This window comes from Tribolium madens, unplaced genomic scaffold, assembly GCF_015345945.1.
Source record: "Tribolium madens isolate multiple individuals breed KSU strain unplaced genomic scaffold, Tmad_KSU_1.1 Scaffold_7;HRSCAF=85;Tcas5.2_LG10, whole genome shotgun sequence".
Classification (NCBI taxonomy): domain Eukaryota; kingdom Metazoa; phylum Arthropoda; class Insecta; order Coleoptera; family Tenebrionidae; genus Tribolium; species Tribolium madens.
In genome coordinates this window covers 6,228,255-6,243,402 of record NW_025401050.1, presented here as the reverse complement: position 1 = coordinate 6,243,402, position 15,148 = coordinate 6,228,255, and the positions used below count along the sequence as shown (strand labels likewise).

The window sequence follows — 15,148 nt, the reverse complement described above, 5'->3', positions numbered from 1 at the left end:
AATTCAACCTTGCATATTTAAAATGGACTTGCTTCGAGTAACATCAAACGAAAGAGCTCAAATTTTGAAGCTTTACAACATTAGTGAGGCCCAAATTAAACAACAGGTTGAAATTGTTAAAACTTGGAAATCTAAACAACCCCATTTAGAGGCAGATTTGAGTGGTGCGTATTTCAACAAGCTTTGTTTGGTCACAAATTAGTTTTTTAGATGATTTTATCGAAAAAATATTAATAAAAAATAAATTTAGTGTGGAGCGGTGTAAGGAGAAGATAGAAAATTACTACACACTGCGTGGGGGGAACTTAGATTTAGTGGAAGGGTGGGAAAAAATTGTTCCATCCAAGCTGGCTTTGTAAGTATTGAAAATGATATATAATATATAATATATAATGTATAATATAATGTGCAAATATTCCTCCCAAAACGTTGCGACGTCGATTACTGTCAGGAAATATAAAAAAGAGTCCTTTAACAAAAAAAAGCAAAACTTGTGCTTTATATAAAGAAACTAAAAAAAGCTGGATTTACACCAGATATAACAACTGTATCAACGTAGTAAACTTGGAATACAAAATGTATTTGGAAAACAAAAGGATAAAGCTGGATATGCCTCGTTTTATTCCCTTATTATTATTATCGGTTAAACAAAGTGAAGGCTTTTCAGTTGCTCCAGCCAAGGGAATGATAAGAAAGAATGAATGATAAGAAATATTTTTGCTAATAATTTTTTAAATCAAAATTTAAAATAAATACTTTTGTTTAAGTAAATATGCCACTATCTCACAAAGTGGCGTTAATCCCATACATCAAAGGCAACTATACCTTAACGCCGGATACTTGGCTATTTTAAAAATTGCACAAAAATGACTTTTATGACTTTAAAGAAGGTTTAAAAAATCTTAATCAATGACGTCTAAATTAGGAGCAAAATTGAAATAAAATAGTCTTAATTAAGTAAAATAAAGGTCTTTTGAAAAAAAATAGTTTTGGCGGGCATACAGGGTGCGCCAGAACTCGCGCCCCAAAAGAAAATTTTCAAGTAAGGTAAGATCCCAGAAACATGAAAAAATGTTTAAAAAATTCCATCTGTCAAAAAGTTTTGACATTTATTTTTTGACATTTGACATTTTTTTATGTCTATTTAATGATAAGATGGTCATGTTTTTTTACAATTATTTAGTAAAGGTACAAAAATTTTGCCAACAAAAGCCACAAATAAAATTGAACATAGTTACAATCTAGGATACAACTTTCTTATTTCCTCTTCTAATAGCCTGTAGCAAAAAAACTTGGAAAATTATTTTTCCAACAGAAATAAATAGAGTCAAAGTGCAAACTTTAAACCCTCATAACTTCGAAATTTTTATAGATAAAAATTTTTTAACATTTTTTCCATGTTTCTGGTATCTTACCTTATATGGCATTTTTCTCTGGGGCGCGAGTTCTGGCGCACCCTGTATATGCCGAGTTTACCCTANATATATAATATATAATATATAATATATTTTTTCAGAACATTTTTGCCGCTTGCCCAGTTGACAAAAAACTGCGAGCGTATTGTCATCATGAAATTGATAAATCCTGACCCTAAGGCCATCGACGTGGTAAAAACATTAAAACTGACATTGGCCATTAGTGAATTAATGTTGCGATATGATGGTGGCCTAGGAATTCGGTTTTTGATGGATTTTAAAGATTTTACGTTATCACATTTGGCTACATTCAATCCTCTTGTTTTGATGAGATATAACAATGTTGCTGAGGTAATTTTTTCAAAGAAAAAAAATTGGTAAATCAGTTTTTCAGTTATTATAGAACGGCTACTCTATGCGAATTTTGGGCTTGGAATTAGTCAACTGCCCCTCGTATATTAGTAAAATTACTGCAGTGTTTCGGTTGTTTCTACGACAAAAAATTTACCAAAGGGTAAAGAAATCATATTTGTTTCGAATTGGGTGAATAATAATCAATTTCAGATAAAATTTCACGAAGATTTGACTACTCTTCACGAGGCAATATCGAAGGAATATTTACCTGTTGAATATGGGGGTACTAGTGGTGACAAAATTTCGGGTTTATTAGGTAGGCATCAATTTTTTTTAATAAAATAATAAAAAAGAATAATTTTTTTTTAGGAAAATGGGATAACGAAATGGAGAAACAGCAAGAATTTTTATCACAATGTCTGAAAATTGTTGCAAATGAAGAATTGCGACCACCTGAAATACACAATGTGATGAATGGAACTTTCAGAAAACTTTCAGTTGATTAGATGTTTTTCATTTATTTCCAAAAGTAATATGGTGTTTATTATAGAACCAAAAATAAAGTTTTTTTTTCTTTTTCACAATTTTTTTAATTAAATACATCTCTATCCTGAAATTTAACAAACAAAAACAAAACTGATAGTTAGAAAAATAGTGTGAAGAAACAAAAAGCTATGATATAAGAGATGAAAGTGTAAATTAAACAAATACAAAATTAATTAAAAAAAAAAGAATGAATCATAAATAATATAACATTAAATAACAAATAATATAACAAAAATTTTTGTTATACAAAGTGATATACAGGATGCGCCAGAATTCGCGCCCCAGAGAAAATTTTCAAGTAAGGTAAGATACCAGGAACATGAAAAAAATGTTAAAAAAATTCGATCTGTCAAAAAATTTTGACATTTATTTTTTGACAGTTGACATTTTTTTATATCTATATAATGATACTGATGATCTTGTATATGTTTTTTTACAATTATTTAGTAAAGGAACAAAAATTTTGCCAATAAAAGCCACAAATAACATTGAACAGAGTTACAATTTAGGATATAGCTTCCTTGTTTCCTCTTTTAATAGCCTATAGCAAAAAAACTTGGAAAATTATTTTTCCATGTTCCTGGTATCTTACCTTATATGGCATTTTTCTCTGGGGCGCGAGTTCTGGCGCACCCTGTATAATTTATGTGTAATGTATTTTTTATTCTTACATACCCTTAATTTATTTTATCCACAAACGTCACAAAAGAGATAATGTAGATCATTAGCATTCGACATTTTGCACTACTAACTGCACTAGTTAAATTAATAAACACTTTCGAAAATCGAAAACACAAATTTCGATGACGTTTGTTATAAATTTTCTTGCAAAGTGTTTTGACTATTGTGTTCATTTACTTGCTAATTATAGTGTTGAACTGAATACGTTCGCGGATAAAATAGTATGTCTTACTTACTATTACTACTTATTAGGAGTAAAAGTGATAGTTTATGTGGCGAAGCTGAATGTTTATTTTGCCGAACGTAGTGAATAATGTACTATTTTTTTAAATTAGAAAGTACTAATTCTGTCAAGGTTGAAAAATAATGTCAATCATTTTGTATACTTATAATTTAATTTTCACAATAATTTTTACAACTTAATATGAAAATAGTGACTTTTTTAAAGTTTGTAGCTTTTAAATTTTTATTCTGTATTAAATTGAATATTTTGTTTCTTTATTTTTGTACTTTGCTCATTTTGTCACAAGAGAATTTAAACGGTAAAAGAAAGTTAAAAAATGCCGACACCGCGTAGGATAATACAAGAGCGTTGAATCCATTAAAATAATTGTTTACACCAAATTTTGGGCCAATTAAATTCATGTTTACATCATTTGCGTGTTTTTCAACACTTTATTGATGCTATTGTGGAAAATATTTTAATATTATTGCCGACACAATTATTTCGTTCGAACTAAAAATGGGTCACCAGGTTAACAATGAGTTTGTAAAGTTGTTATTATTAATCAGATCGAAAGTCGGTTTATTTTCTTTAAAGTCAAAAAAGAGAATATAGATTTTACAAAAAACAACAGTCACTTGTTTTCGTGATAGGTTGAGTTGAGATATTTACAACTACTTGCAATCCTTATTAAGCGTTTGATTTTATGCAATATATAATAATCTTAGTCTAATCCAATTTTATATTCATTTCTTCTCAAATTCCAACTCGTTGCTCCTTTCCCAGGACACAACTCAACGTTTAAATCATCAAAAAAGAAAAGTTCCGACTGGTTTTTAAGGAATTATGTTTTACCAATAACGCCATGGCTTCATTACTTTTGCGTAGGCAGACAAAGTATCGTATATTGATATTCTCAACACGATATCACGTTCACTCCGCTTGTCAACCACAATACCTATCATTTTTTACAATCTAAATTCCGCCAGAATATTTTACAATGACTCAAGGATCGATAACAATCGCTTTGAAGCAACATTTGGAGCAAAACCAATCGGAAATTGCCAAGAATTCCGACAAAATTTGATTCAATTCAAAATTGAGGTTAGATTGGTGTGATTTTGACGCTTGGCGGTCAATAACCCCTCTGCCAACTTAGCAAAACCAAAACAATATTCTTTGTGTTCTCTCTTGCACAATGAAAATATTTCGACCAAAAGCAATTATCTAATGAAGCGCGAAGAATTGAGGCTTGGAAAGTGAAATTCATTGGGTTTTGTCCCAATGCATCATGACATTTAAATTTTCATACAGATAATTACCGATTAAGTTAAAAATTGAAACTGAAGGAATTGTCATCGGGAGAGATAGTAGCGATTCGAGTCGGGTAATTAATTGCATTTTAATTCACTCATTTATCAGATTGAACGTTTTCAAAGATATTACACAACTGTTGGCAGGGAATGGACAGTTTAGATAAAGTTTACAACATATAAGACGGATTTTTATTTAAATTTGTACAGGTGCTGAGTCGAGATTGCGTTGAATAACAAAAAATGCAATGGAAAACCAAATTTATCCGCAAACGTCGCAAAAGTGACCACTTTTATGAAATAAAAATTCTATTTTTGCGCCTAAGGGTTATCAATGTTGTTTTTTTTTTCTTGACTCTTTCGCTGCTTCCGCAATTTCTGGAGAGGTGCATTATAGATCATCAGTATTCGACATTTTGCACTACCAACTGCACCAGTTAAATTAATAATAAACAGTTTCGCGTAATGTTTGTTTATAAGCGTTGTTATGATTTCATTATTTGCAAAGCGTCCTAATTATTTTGTTCATTTACTTGCTAATTACATGTTGCTATTTACTCTAGATTTAAATACATTTGTGTATAAAATAGTATATGTTATTCGGAGTAAAAGTGAGTTTATGTGGCTCGACTGAATTATTTGCCTCACTTCGTTCGGCTAAACTATCACTTTTACTCCTAATATCATAATATACTATTAATTTAAATTTTTTCCTCTAAAAATACGATGAAACGAATACTACTATTTTGCTGATTTTTCCTTTTTTTGTTTTCGAGTTCTGTATGGTTTAATTAATTTTTTAAATAGCAACTTACGTTGTAAGTTTTTTTAACAAGAAGTCTTTGGTTTTACAATTTCAGTTACTTAAACATATTACTGTAAAACAGCTATTAGGTTTCCTATAAAATATTAAAAAAAAATACTCCAGATAAAAATTGAAAAGAGTAAAATCAAAAAATCGTTCATTAAACGTAATGAAATTTTTAGAAGTTTTATATCAATATTCAAAATCAAAAAATCAAAAGTATGCATCTGTGTAATGTTGAGTGCAAAATATTTCAAACTTTTATGTAATTCGAAAACAATTTCAGAAAAAACACCAAACTTCCATTTTACACTCAAATTCGTCACAAAAAATTCAATTGTAGTGGCTTGTTATACAAATAACTATTTCCACTTTTAATTTTTTGTAAAACACTGTATGTAAATAAATAAAATAAAAACAAAAAGCAAAAAGTCAGACGACTAAAAAATAAATGATAACTAAAAAAAGAATAAACAAAAAAATAAAGAACACATTGTTTAGCTTTTTTTTCTCTTATTTTTTTGTCGTTTGGAAAACTGCAAAACGTGAATTAAAACGGAAACCAGAATTTTGATTCAATTTTTATTTTGACAAAACAAAATAAAAAATTATACAAAATAACATTACAATAGAAAAATGTAACTCAACATAAATAAACCAAGAAAAACAACAAACAAAAAAAAGCTAGAAAAAATAAGGTAAATCAAAGAGAATAATAAAGAAATTAGGGGAAATTATGAATAAATCAAGAAAATAAAAAGAAATCAAAATAAAAACCGAAATCTGGTGTACAACATTTGAGAAATCAGAGAAAATTAAAAGAAAAATTATTGAAAAATGTGTGCATGTGTATTGGTGAATTAAGAAAAATCTTGAAAAAATCAGAAGAGATCGTAAGGAGAAATCATGAGGAAATCAGAGCAAATCAGGAGAAATAATCAGGAAAAATCATGACAAAGTCAAGAAAATATAAAGAAATCAAAGCAAAAAAACAAAACAAGAGAAAATCATGGGGAAATCGCAGAAAATTATTGAAAAATGCGCATGTTGTTCATTTGCTAGTAAATGAAAAAAAAAATCAGGAAATCAGGGGAAATCATAAAGAAATAAGGAGAAACCTTGTTTATCTTTTCTTTTCTCTTACTTTTTTGGAAAAACTGCAAAATGTGAATTAAAACGAAACCAGAATTTTGATCCTATTTTTATTTAGACAAAACAAAATAAAAAAGTTACACAAAATAACATTAGAATAGAAAAACGTAACTTAACAAAAACAAACCAAGAAAAACCACAAATAACAAAAAAAGTTAAAAAAAATAAGACACAAGAACAAATTTTGTTTTGATTTTACAAATTTTGTATTTTTTATATTACGAATAACCTATAACGTATAGTTTCACACGAAGTTGAATTATTTGTCTTATTTATTCCGATTTTGTGTGTTTGGGTTATTTCATTCTTGAATTTATGTTTAATTTGTTCATTTTTTTTTCCAATTTATGATTTATTTTGAGTTTTGTTTAGATTTATCCAATATTTGTTTTTTTTGATAAATACTAACCTCGAGTGGTCCAAATCCCTCTTGTTCCCCAACAGCAAACTGGTGTAATACGAGGGCAACTTCAACTTGGCCAACTGACTCAAAATTTCCTGAGCTTCGTGAAAACTGTGTCTATCACTAACCGAATAGACTATAACAAAGGCTTCACCCCACCGAATATGTTCGTACAAACAGCCGTTCTTCTGAAACAAAACCAAAATAAAAATCAGGTGGAAGCATTCACTTTCGTCCACACCATAATAAATTACCACCAATGACAAGTGACAAGAGTATTTCGGACTTTCATCCAGACAACAACTCCGGAAGAGGATTCTTCGAATATGTTATCTTGGTTTCTGTGAATGTGGGTGGAGTTTAACAAATTTAATTGGTGTGTCGTATCCGAGCGGTAAAAGTTTTATGGACTTTCGTTAATGTGAACGTGGATCCCGATTATTGGGTTTTGAATGGGGGCGCGACCCACTCGGGCCATTATTGCAAGGAACAATTGGGATAAGGCGCTGCGAAGTGTGCCAACTCGGAAATAAATCATTGTTTTATGGTAGTTTTTTGACAGCGGTGAAAATAATCACAAAAACAGCATTGTCTAAAGAAAAAAAAAAGTAAGAATTTTTGGACAGACGGCTTGCACTAAAAATATTAAATAAAAAATAACCACAAAAATCTGGTGAAATTTATAAAATAGCAAAAAATATATACATAAATAAAAAGAGCAATAAACAATGATAGAACGAAAACATAATTTTTTAACACAAAAATTAACAATACAAAAATTGAATTCTAGATAATTAAAAAAACAAAATTGTGTACAATAAATTTAAATTTAATCAAAATTCTAACTGAGCTGCAGAAGACGGGAGCTGAGGTGAAGCTTGTATACAGGCTGTCCCAGAAACGAGCTACAATACAAACAAAAGTTTTTTTAAATTTTTTTGGTTGATTTTGTTAGGTTTTTAAAATAATTTAATTTTCAAAAATTTCTCAAAAACTAAAAGGTCTGTAAAAAATCACTTCTCTTTTCTTTAAAAACTGTTTGTAAAAAGGTAATAAGTGGAAAAAATTGATAATTAGATCGAATCTGCACTATTAGACAGTTTATAGCCCTCGAGCCCGACCTTCCAGTCGATAGATAACGTAACCGAAAAACCGAAAAAACTTCAAAAAAATTATTATCGCGGTACTAATTTTTTTTATCTATTTTGTATTCTTCAACGTTTAATCTGTATCTAGTTTTGAGTTTATTTTACTTTTTAATCTTTCTTTTTTAATTTCAGGTTTAACACTTTTTTATATTGATTCTCATTTTTGTTCTGTGTTTTTATTTTTTTTTCTTGTTTTACCTGTTTACTAATTTACCTCGTTTTCACTTTCTCTCCTCTCTTTCAATTTCAGGTTTAACATTGATTCCCTTTGTTTTTTTGTTCTTTGCTTTGATTTATATCTTACTAAATGTTTTAGGACGAATATCAAACATTCATTGTACATGTCACTGATATTAAATAAAGTTATTATTATTTCTTCCTCTTTTTCTTTTTTTTTGTTCTTTGCTTTGATTTCTCTATGATTTTCTCTGATGGTAGGTATTAGGTTTTTAAAATAACTTGATTTTCAAAAATTTCTCAAAAACTGAGGACATTGAAAAAAAATCATTTCTCTTTTTTTAAATTGTTTGTTAAAAGGTAAATAAGTAGGAAAAAATACGTAATTGATAGATCGAATCTGCTTGACCTTCAAGTCGACAGACAACGTAATCAAAACCGAAAAACTACAGAAAGTTATTATCGCGGTAATAATTTTTTTATCTATTTTGTGTTCTTCTACGTTTATTCTGTATCTTGTTTATACTTTTTAATCTTTCTCTTTTAATTTCAGGTTTAACATTTTTTTATATTGATTCTCATTTTTGTTCTGTGTTTTTATCTTTTTCTTGTTTTACCTGTTTACTCTACTAATTTACCTTTACTCGTTTTCACTTTTTTAATTTTCGATTAATTTTGTGTTTTTGTTTTTTTTTTCTTATTATCGTAGACATTGTCTTTTTTATTATCATTTTAGTTAGTCTTTAGTTTTATCGAGAGCTAAACTGCAACCCAGATTTTGTACATTTTGGAAAATTTTCTTATTTTCTGTGATTTTCTCATAATTTTCCCAAATTTATTTGAATTTCCTAAATGTTGTCACCAGATTTTGTTCTTTGCTTTGATTTCCTCATAATTTCTTTTGATTTCTCTATGATTTTCTCTAATTTTTCCCCTCATTTACTCACAATTCTTTGTAAGTTCTCAACAAATGAACAAATTTTCGGATGCGCATTTTTCAATGATTTCTTCTGATTTCTTTATGATTTCCTCTGATTTCTCAAATTTTCAGCACCTGCCTTGATTTCTTTATTGATTTTCTCATAATTTTCCCTGATTTCCCTATGATTTCCTCCGATTTCTGAGTTACACAAGACAGGAGCTGAGATGAAGGACCCTGTATACAGACTGTCCCAGAAATGGGCTACAATACCTATAAACCAAATTTTTTTCATTTTTTGGTACATTTTATTAGGTTTTTCAAATAATTTGATTTTCAAAAATTTCTCAAAAACTAAGGACACTGAAAAAAAATAATTTCTCATTTTTTGAAATTGTTTCTTAAAAGGTAAATAAGTGGGAAAATAATTGATAAAATAAAATAAATTGAAAAACTACAAGAAAGTTATTATCGCGGTAATAAATTTTTTATCTATTTTGTGTTCTTCTACGTTTATTCTGTATCTTGTTTTGTGGTTATTTTACTTTTTAATCTTTCTCTTTTAATTTTAGGTTTAAATTTTTTTTAACATTGTTTTATATTGATTCTCATTTTTCTTCTGTGTTTTTATTTATTTTTCTTGTTTTACCTGTTTACACACCTTTACCCGTTTTCCCTTTTTTAATTTTCGTTTAATTTTTTGTTCTTGTTTTTTTTTCTTATAAACTTCGTATTTTTTATTTTTGGTTAAACCTTAGTTTTATTGAGATCTAAACTGCAACTCAAATTTTGTACATTTTGTAAAACTTTCTTATTTCCTTTGATTTTCTCATAATTTTCCCAAATTTCCTCTAATTTCCTAAATAATGTACACCAGATTTTGTTCTTTGCTTTGATTTCTTCATTATTTCTTTTGATTTTTCTATGATTTTCTCTAATTTTCCCTGATTTGCTTCTCTAATTTCCTCATGATTTCCCCTCATTTCCTCATAATTCTTTGTAAGTTCTCAACAAATGAACAAATTTTCGGATGTGCATTTTTCAATGATTTCTTCTGATTTCCTCTGATTTCTCAAATTGTGTACACCAGATTTTGTTTCCTGTCTTGATTTCTTTTTATTTTTTTGATTTTCTCATGATTTCCCTATGATTTTCTGAGATTTTTCTATGATTTTCTCTGATTTCTCAAATGTTGTACACACTAAAGTAATAACTGAGGTACAGAAGACGGGAGCTGAGATAAAAGATACTGACTGTCCCAGAAATGATTTACATTACAAACATTTGATTTTCAAAAATTTTTCAAAAACTAGGAATACTGAAAAGAAATCACTTCTCTTTTCTTTAAAAGTTGTTTGTTAAAAGATAAATAAGTAGGAAAAAACTCATAATTGATAGATCGAATCTGCTAGCCCTTGTGCTCGACCTTCAAGTCAATAGACAACGTAATCAAAACCAAAAAACTCCAAGAAAGTTATTATCGCGGTAATAAATTCCGCAGTCGTCGAATTATTAATTGCAAGAGAAGTAAGTAAGTACCTTCATCTGTTCCCATTACTTGATTTCAAGTGCACGCGATGTCAGATAGTACATTTCCACCTAGCAATTAGCTAATTGAAGTTCATATTACCACAGTGGAACCTCCTTTGATTCAAGAAACGTTACAGTTTCATTAAAAGCCGAGCTTTGATTCATTCTTTGAATAATACATAGTTGGCATTGGAATTGGAAATGTCGGGATGTAATTAAGTTTTCTTGATTGCCTCGAGAAAAAGTTAATATTAATAAGCGATGTAATTGCTCTTAAACGATTCGGTTTTCCGCTGGAAAGGATAGGGCCGATTGGAGACACCTGCGGGACGCTTTGGTTCCGCGAATTCTGTGTCTTAATCGTTCAGTGAAATCTCTTCGTCCAAAAACCAATAACAATTCAGAATCAGATTAATTAAATTAAACAAGAGTTACGACGACGTTTCTGCGATCCTCTGTTGCAAATTGCGTCAACAATTTTACGCGTTTTCAATCTCAATAATAATAGCAAAGTCATTGAGAAAGTTAAGGAGTGTAAGTAAGGATTTGAGATTATGAAAAGGGTTTGGATTGATTTAGTGCTAAGAATGTTTAATAATGGCAGTAAATGTGATCACTGTGTGAACTTTAATGCAGTCATTATTTATTTGTCATGGTTTAATAGCAGGTACTTGAAGTAACATAATAAAAGCGTTGTTTGAGATCGTGTTCTATGGGAATTACCGACGTTTATCTAGATGTTGGTTTGGTGCAAAAATTGCATTTTTCTTTGATTTAATCCGGATATAAGGATTATGAAGCCTTCAACTTTTACCTCGTTACGCTATATGTTGAGCTTAGACCTCTTATTACAGATAAAATTTAGAAATCAGTTTTTATTGTTCAGTTGGTAGCACTTCCAAACAAGGCATGTGAAATTTCGGAAACTGTCTCAGCGATTTTGAAACTAAGAAAAATAGAAAAGTTTGCTCTTTTTTGTTTTCGTCTTTATCTGTTATCCATCATACTTTTATCTATTTTCTGTTATTCTACGATTATTATGTATCTTGTTTTTGTTTATTTTACCTTTAATCTTTCTCTTTCAATCTCAGATTTAACATTATCTTATATTGATTCTCATTTTTGTTCCTGGTTTTTTATTCTTTTGATTTTGTTTTAGCTGTTTATTTTTGATTATACAAAACGTCCCAAAAAGATATGATGTTATAATGATACATTTTCTTAAAAGGTGCATTAGGGTGTCTCTTTAGTCATTTATACAGGGTGTTAAAAAAAGATTGTATAATATTTAAGACGGTAATAGGGTGGGGCAAAATAAACAAAAAAGTCTTAATAAACCGCAACGGTTTTGGAGATATCAAATACAAAAATTTTTAGAAAATGTATTAGAAGCGTCTCTTTTTTGTTTGAACAGATTGCAAATAATTTTCGACATCCCCAAAACCGTTACTTTGCAGACCCATGACTTTTTTGTTTGTTTTGGTCTATACTATTATCTTCTGAAATATTTTACAATCTTTTTTAACACCCTGTATAATCTCTTTTTTTCCAAATCGGTAAAAAATTAAAACCTTTAGTTTTAAAAGTTAATAAAAAATACAAATCCCCCATTGATGACATTAATAGTAGGTATTTATTTAACAAACTCTAACAGAGTTGTTAAGAAAATTGGATTGATCAAAATTACTACAGGGTGTGCACAATTTACTGTCAACCCCAAACTTAAAAGCTCTTTATTTTTCTTATTTTAAATGAAAACCCCGTTTATTTTGTCACCATTGGATGCTGAATTAAAGACGAACATTTTTTTCTAATTACAACCGTATCGAAAAATCCATTTGAAGTTATTTAACTCGTTTTGTCAACTATTTTAATGACAATTTTAGTCGATAATTTTTATTTGAAATAAATTTACAGGTATGTAAATAACTAAAGTGGCATCCTAATGGACACAAAAACTCATAGCTCGCCGTTTCATTATGACGGCACATTTTTTTGAGACATTCTATATAAACAAAAATATTTTCCTGTCCCAAAAATATCAAAATTGCAACTTATCTAATAACTGAATTACAGAAAACGGGAGCTGAAATGAAGGGCCCCGTATATCACTTTCGTATATAGAGGGTGTTTTATTAATATTGCAAAAAATTGCAACCAAACTAATAAACGATAATCTTGTAAAGCTTCGTTACGGATATACAGAGTGATAAAAATTCATGGTAAAAATTAATCCATTAGTTCCCCGGAGACCAGTTGAATTATTTTCATAAAATTTTGAGCCATTAAAGGCGCTTATTTTCCGGCAATTATTTTATAATTAAAAAACATTTTGATTATACACCCTGTATAAAAAATAATAAATAATTCGTATTTTATTTGAATTCTACAGTTGAATGATTTTTCACAAATAAATTATGTATTTCAAAAGTAGGCTAACTATTAAATTCATCGACTTGTTGGGACACCCTGTATTGCCTCTTTACCATTCCAATCGTGATAAATATCAACTTGTCAATTTCTATTAGCTCGTTGACATTTCTCGATTTCTTTATTCGCAAATAAACCGTGTGATTTAGTTGCACTATTATCTAAACGATCTAGAATTCTTTAATTAATTTGAAATTAATCCTCTCGATTAGAATAATTTTATTTGAAGAATGTTGCTGGAGTCAAATCGATCCTGTTAGAATTAATTAATTCGATTCGAAACAATTCTATTTCGCACTAGTATAATAAAACTCCGGGATAACTTTAAACGAAGGTTACTTTCATCGTTTATAGTCCTATTTGCGTTTAAAAATAAATATAATTTTATTAACAGTCGTTAATAAATAATTCACGTTGTAATCCTGCTGGTGCAATGATCTTGACAAGTTTCATTAGAACGTTGTGTTTTGTAAAAGATGTCGTTTTATTATTCAAAGTTATAACCTGAAAGGCCTTTTTACGTTTAATGACACTGAAATCAAACGATGGGAAACGCGCAACGAGGCTAATGAAATAAGAACAAACAAAAGTAATTAACAATTAAAAAAAAAACAAAATTCCGGCCCTTAACGACAGATTTTTGAAGTTTGACGTTTTTAGGTCATTGACATCGCTACCAACCTTGTGAAAATACACTAAATTGAAATGAAAATCAAAGGAATTGTTTCGTGCCAACTTTCGTTAGATTTTCCTCGAGTGAAATTTGTTTTCGGCTGTTGGCGAATGTTATTATTGTTAATTATCTCAAAAAGTAGGTGACACGATACAAAATTGGAACCAGTGAAACACAATTGGGCCAAAATGAAAGTCAAAAAAATAGATAATGCCGTTAATTTTTTTTGCAATTTTTTCTTTACCTTATAATTAAGCAAAGTCTACTTAATTCTTCGTTCACTAGGAGAGTAATAATTATTATTATTATCGTAGAATTATTTTTCTTGTGGGGGCCAGTAGGTTGTCCAAATTCTACTCTTTTGTAAATAAAAGAAACGTGATTTATATCGGCCTAATTCGAGGGCCAGACTGAGAATAAAATTTATGTTTGCTCTTGTATAATTTAAAAACAATCACTTGCATAAATTAGTCCGGACTCCGGAGTTATTTCTTCGGATTCAGCGATGCATATCTAGGTTTTATTAGAGAAATGATTTATTGTGGAAACATCGATGATTAAAGATAGGTGGCTGAAAAGTGCTACAAAAGACATTCTTGCTCTGAAAGGATACTCTTATCACTTCATTTCAGATCTGAAAGTGAAATTGTTTTGGTGAAATTCATGTAAAAAATACGCTACAAGTAGTGTTGCTATAAAAGGGATTAGAAAAATTTTAATCTCTTTTCCATATTATTAAATGCTTTCATTTTATTCACGTTTAATCGTTTTGCAGTCATTAACAAATTTAATGAGTTAATAAATAAAAATTAAAAGTGGAGTGTTGCCAAAAGCGGTTTGAATTAATTTCACAATAGATCTTCCAATTTTCGTCACTCCATAAAGAGGAATGAAAGTGCAAGTAAAAACAATTAATTTTAAAAAGTGATTTATTATACTTCACAAACATTTCATATATACAGAGTGTTTAAAAAATAATGTTATGTGAAGATGTAGGTATAACAGCCTCTAGACTTTAACTAAATTTTGATCATTGAAGACAATTTTCGTAATGAATAATAGACAAAATAAATAACAACAAATAATAATAGATTTGAAATAAAGTGTAGAAATAACAAAAAAATTGTGTAGTAATAAAAAAATAAGTAGAAACTATTAAAAAAAAATAACAAAAAAAAGTAAGTAAGAAAAAAATATTCTTCATAACCAAAGCAATAAGTTAAAAGTAGTGTTTTATTATAGGAAGTTGAAAAACATTTTTTTACTCTTTCAGATATACAGAGTGTTTAAAGTACGAAGAGGTAGACTTGAATGTTGCTACAATTGTTGAATAAATAACAAACAAAATAAATAACAGAAAAAAAATAAAAGCAATACAT

At 29.0% G+C, this 15,148-nt stretch overlaps 2 protein-coding genes across 3 annotated transcripts in view; one reads left to right on the top strand and one right to left on the bottom strand.

Moving 5' to 3' along the window:
• The window catches only part of LOC123010083 (ras-related and estrogen-regulated growth inhibitor-like), a 111,219-nt gene that overhangs the window by 6,901 nt on the left and 89,170 nt on the right, over positions 1–15,148 (bottom strand). The window contains exon 4 of one of the 2 annotated variants that reach the window (XM_044406756.1): positions 6,899–7,080. In XM_044406756.1, coding sequence (XP_044262691.1) covers positions 6,899–7,080 — 182 coding nt within the window. The remainder of the gene's footprint in view (positions 1–6,898; positions 7,081–15,148) is intronic. The other variant, XM_044406757.1, reaches the window with a different exon arrangement.
• Positions 3–2,353, top strand: LOC123010080 (alpha-tocopherol transfer protein-like). Its single transcript, XM_044406754.1, has 6 exons — positions 3–164; positions 211–355; positions 1,517–1,766; positions 1,819–1,929; positions 1,980–2,085; positions 2,139–2,353. The coding sequence occupies exons 1-6, from the start codon at positions 23–25 to the stop codon at positions 2,273–2,275; spliced, it is 891 nt and encodes a 296-aa protein (XP_044262689.1). The 5' UTR covers positions 3–22; the 3' UTR covers positions 2,276–2,353.

What these genes read in the sequence shown, in the direction of transcription:
- LOC123010080 (XM_044406754.1), top strand. Translation starts at nt 23, where the DNA reads ATGGACTTGCTTCGAGTAACATCAAACGAAAGAGCTCAAATTTTGAAG. An exon ending in GTTCCATCCAAGCTGGCTTT is followed by an intron (nt 356 to 1,516) that starts GTAAGTATTGAA and finishes ATATTTTTTCAG; the next exon opens with AACATTTTTGCCGCTTGCCC. An exon ending in GATATAACAATGTTGCTGAG is followed by an intron (nt 1,767 to 1,818) that starts GTAATTTTTTCA and finishes CAGTTATTATAG; the next exon opens with AACGGCTACTCTATGCGAAT.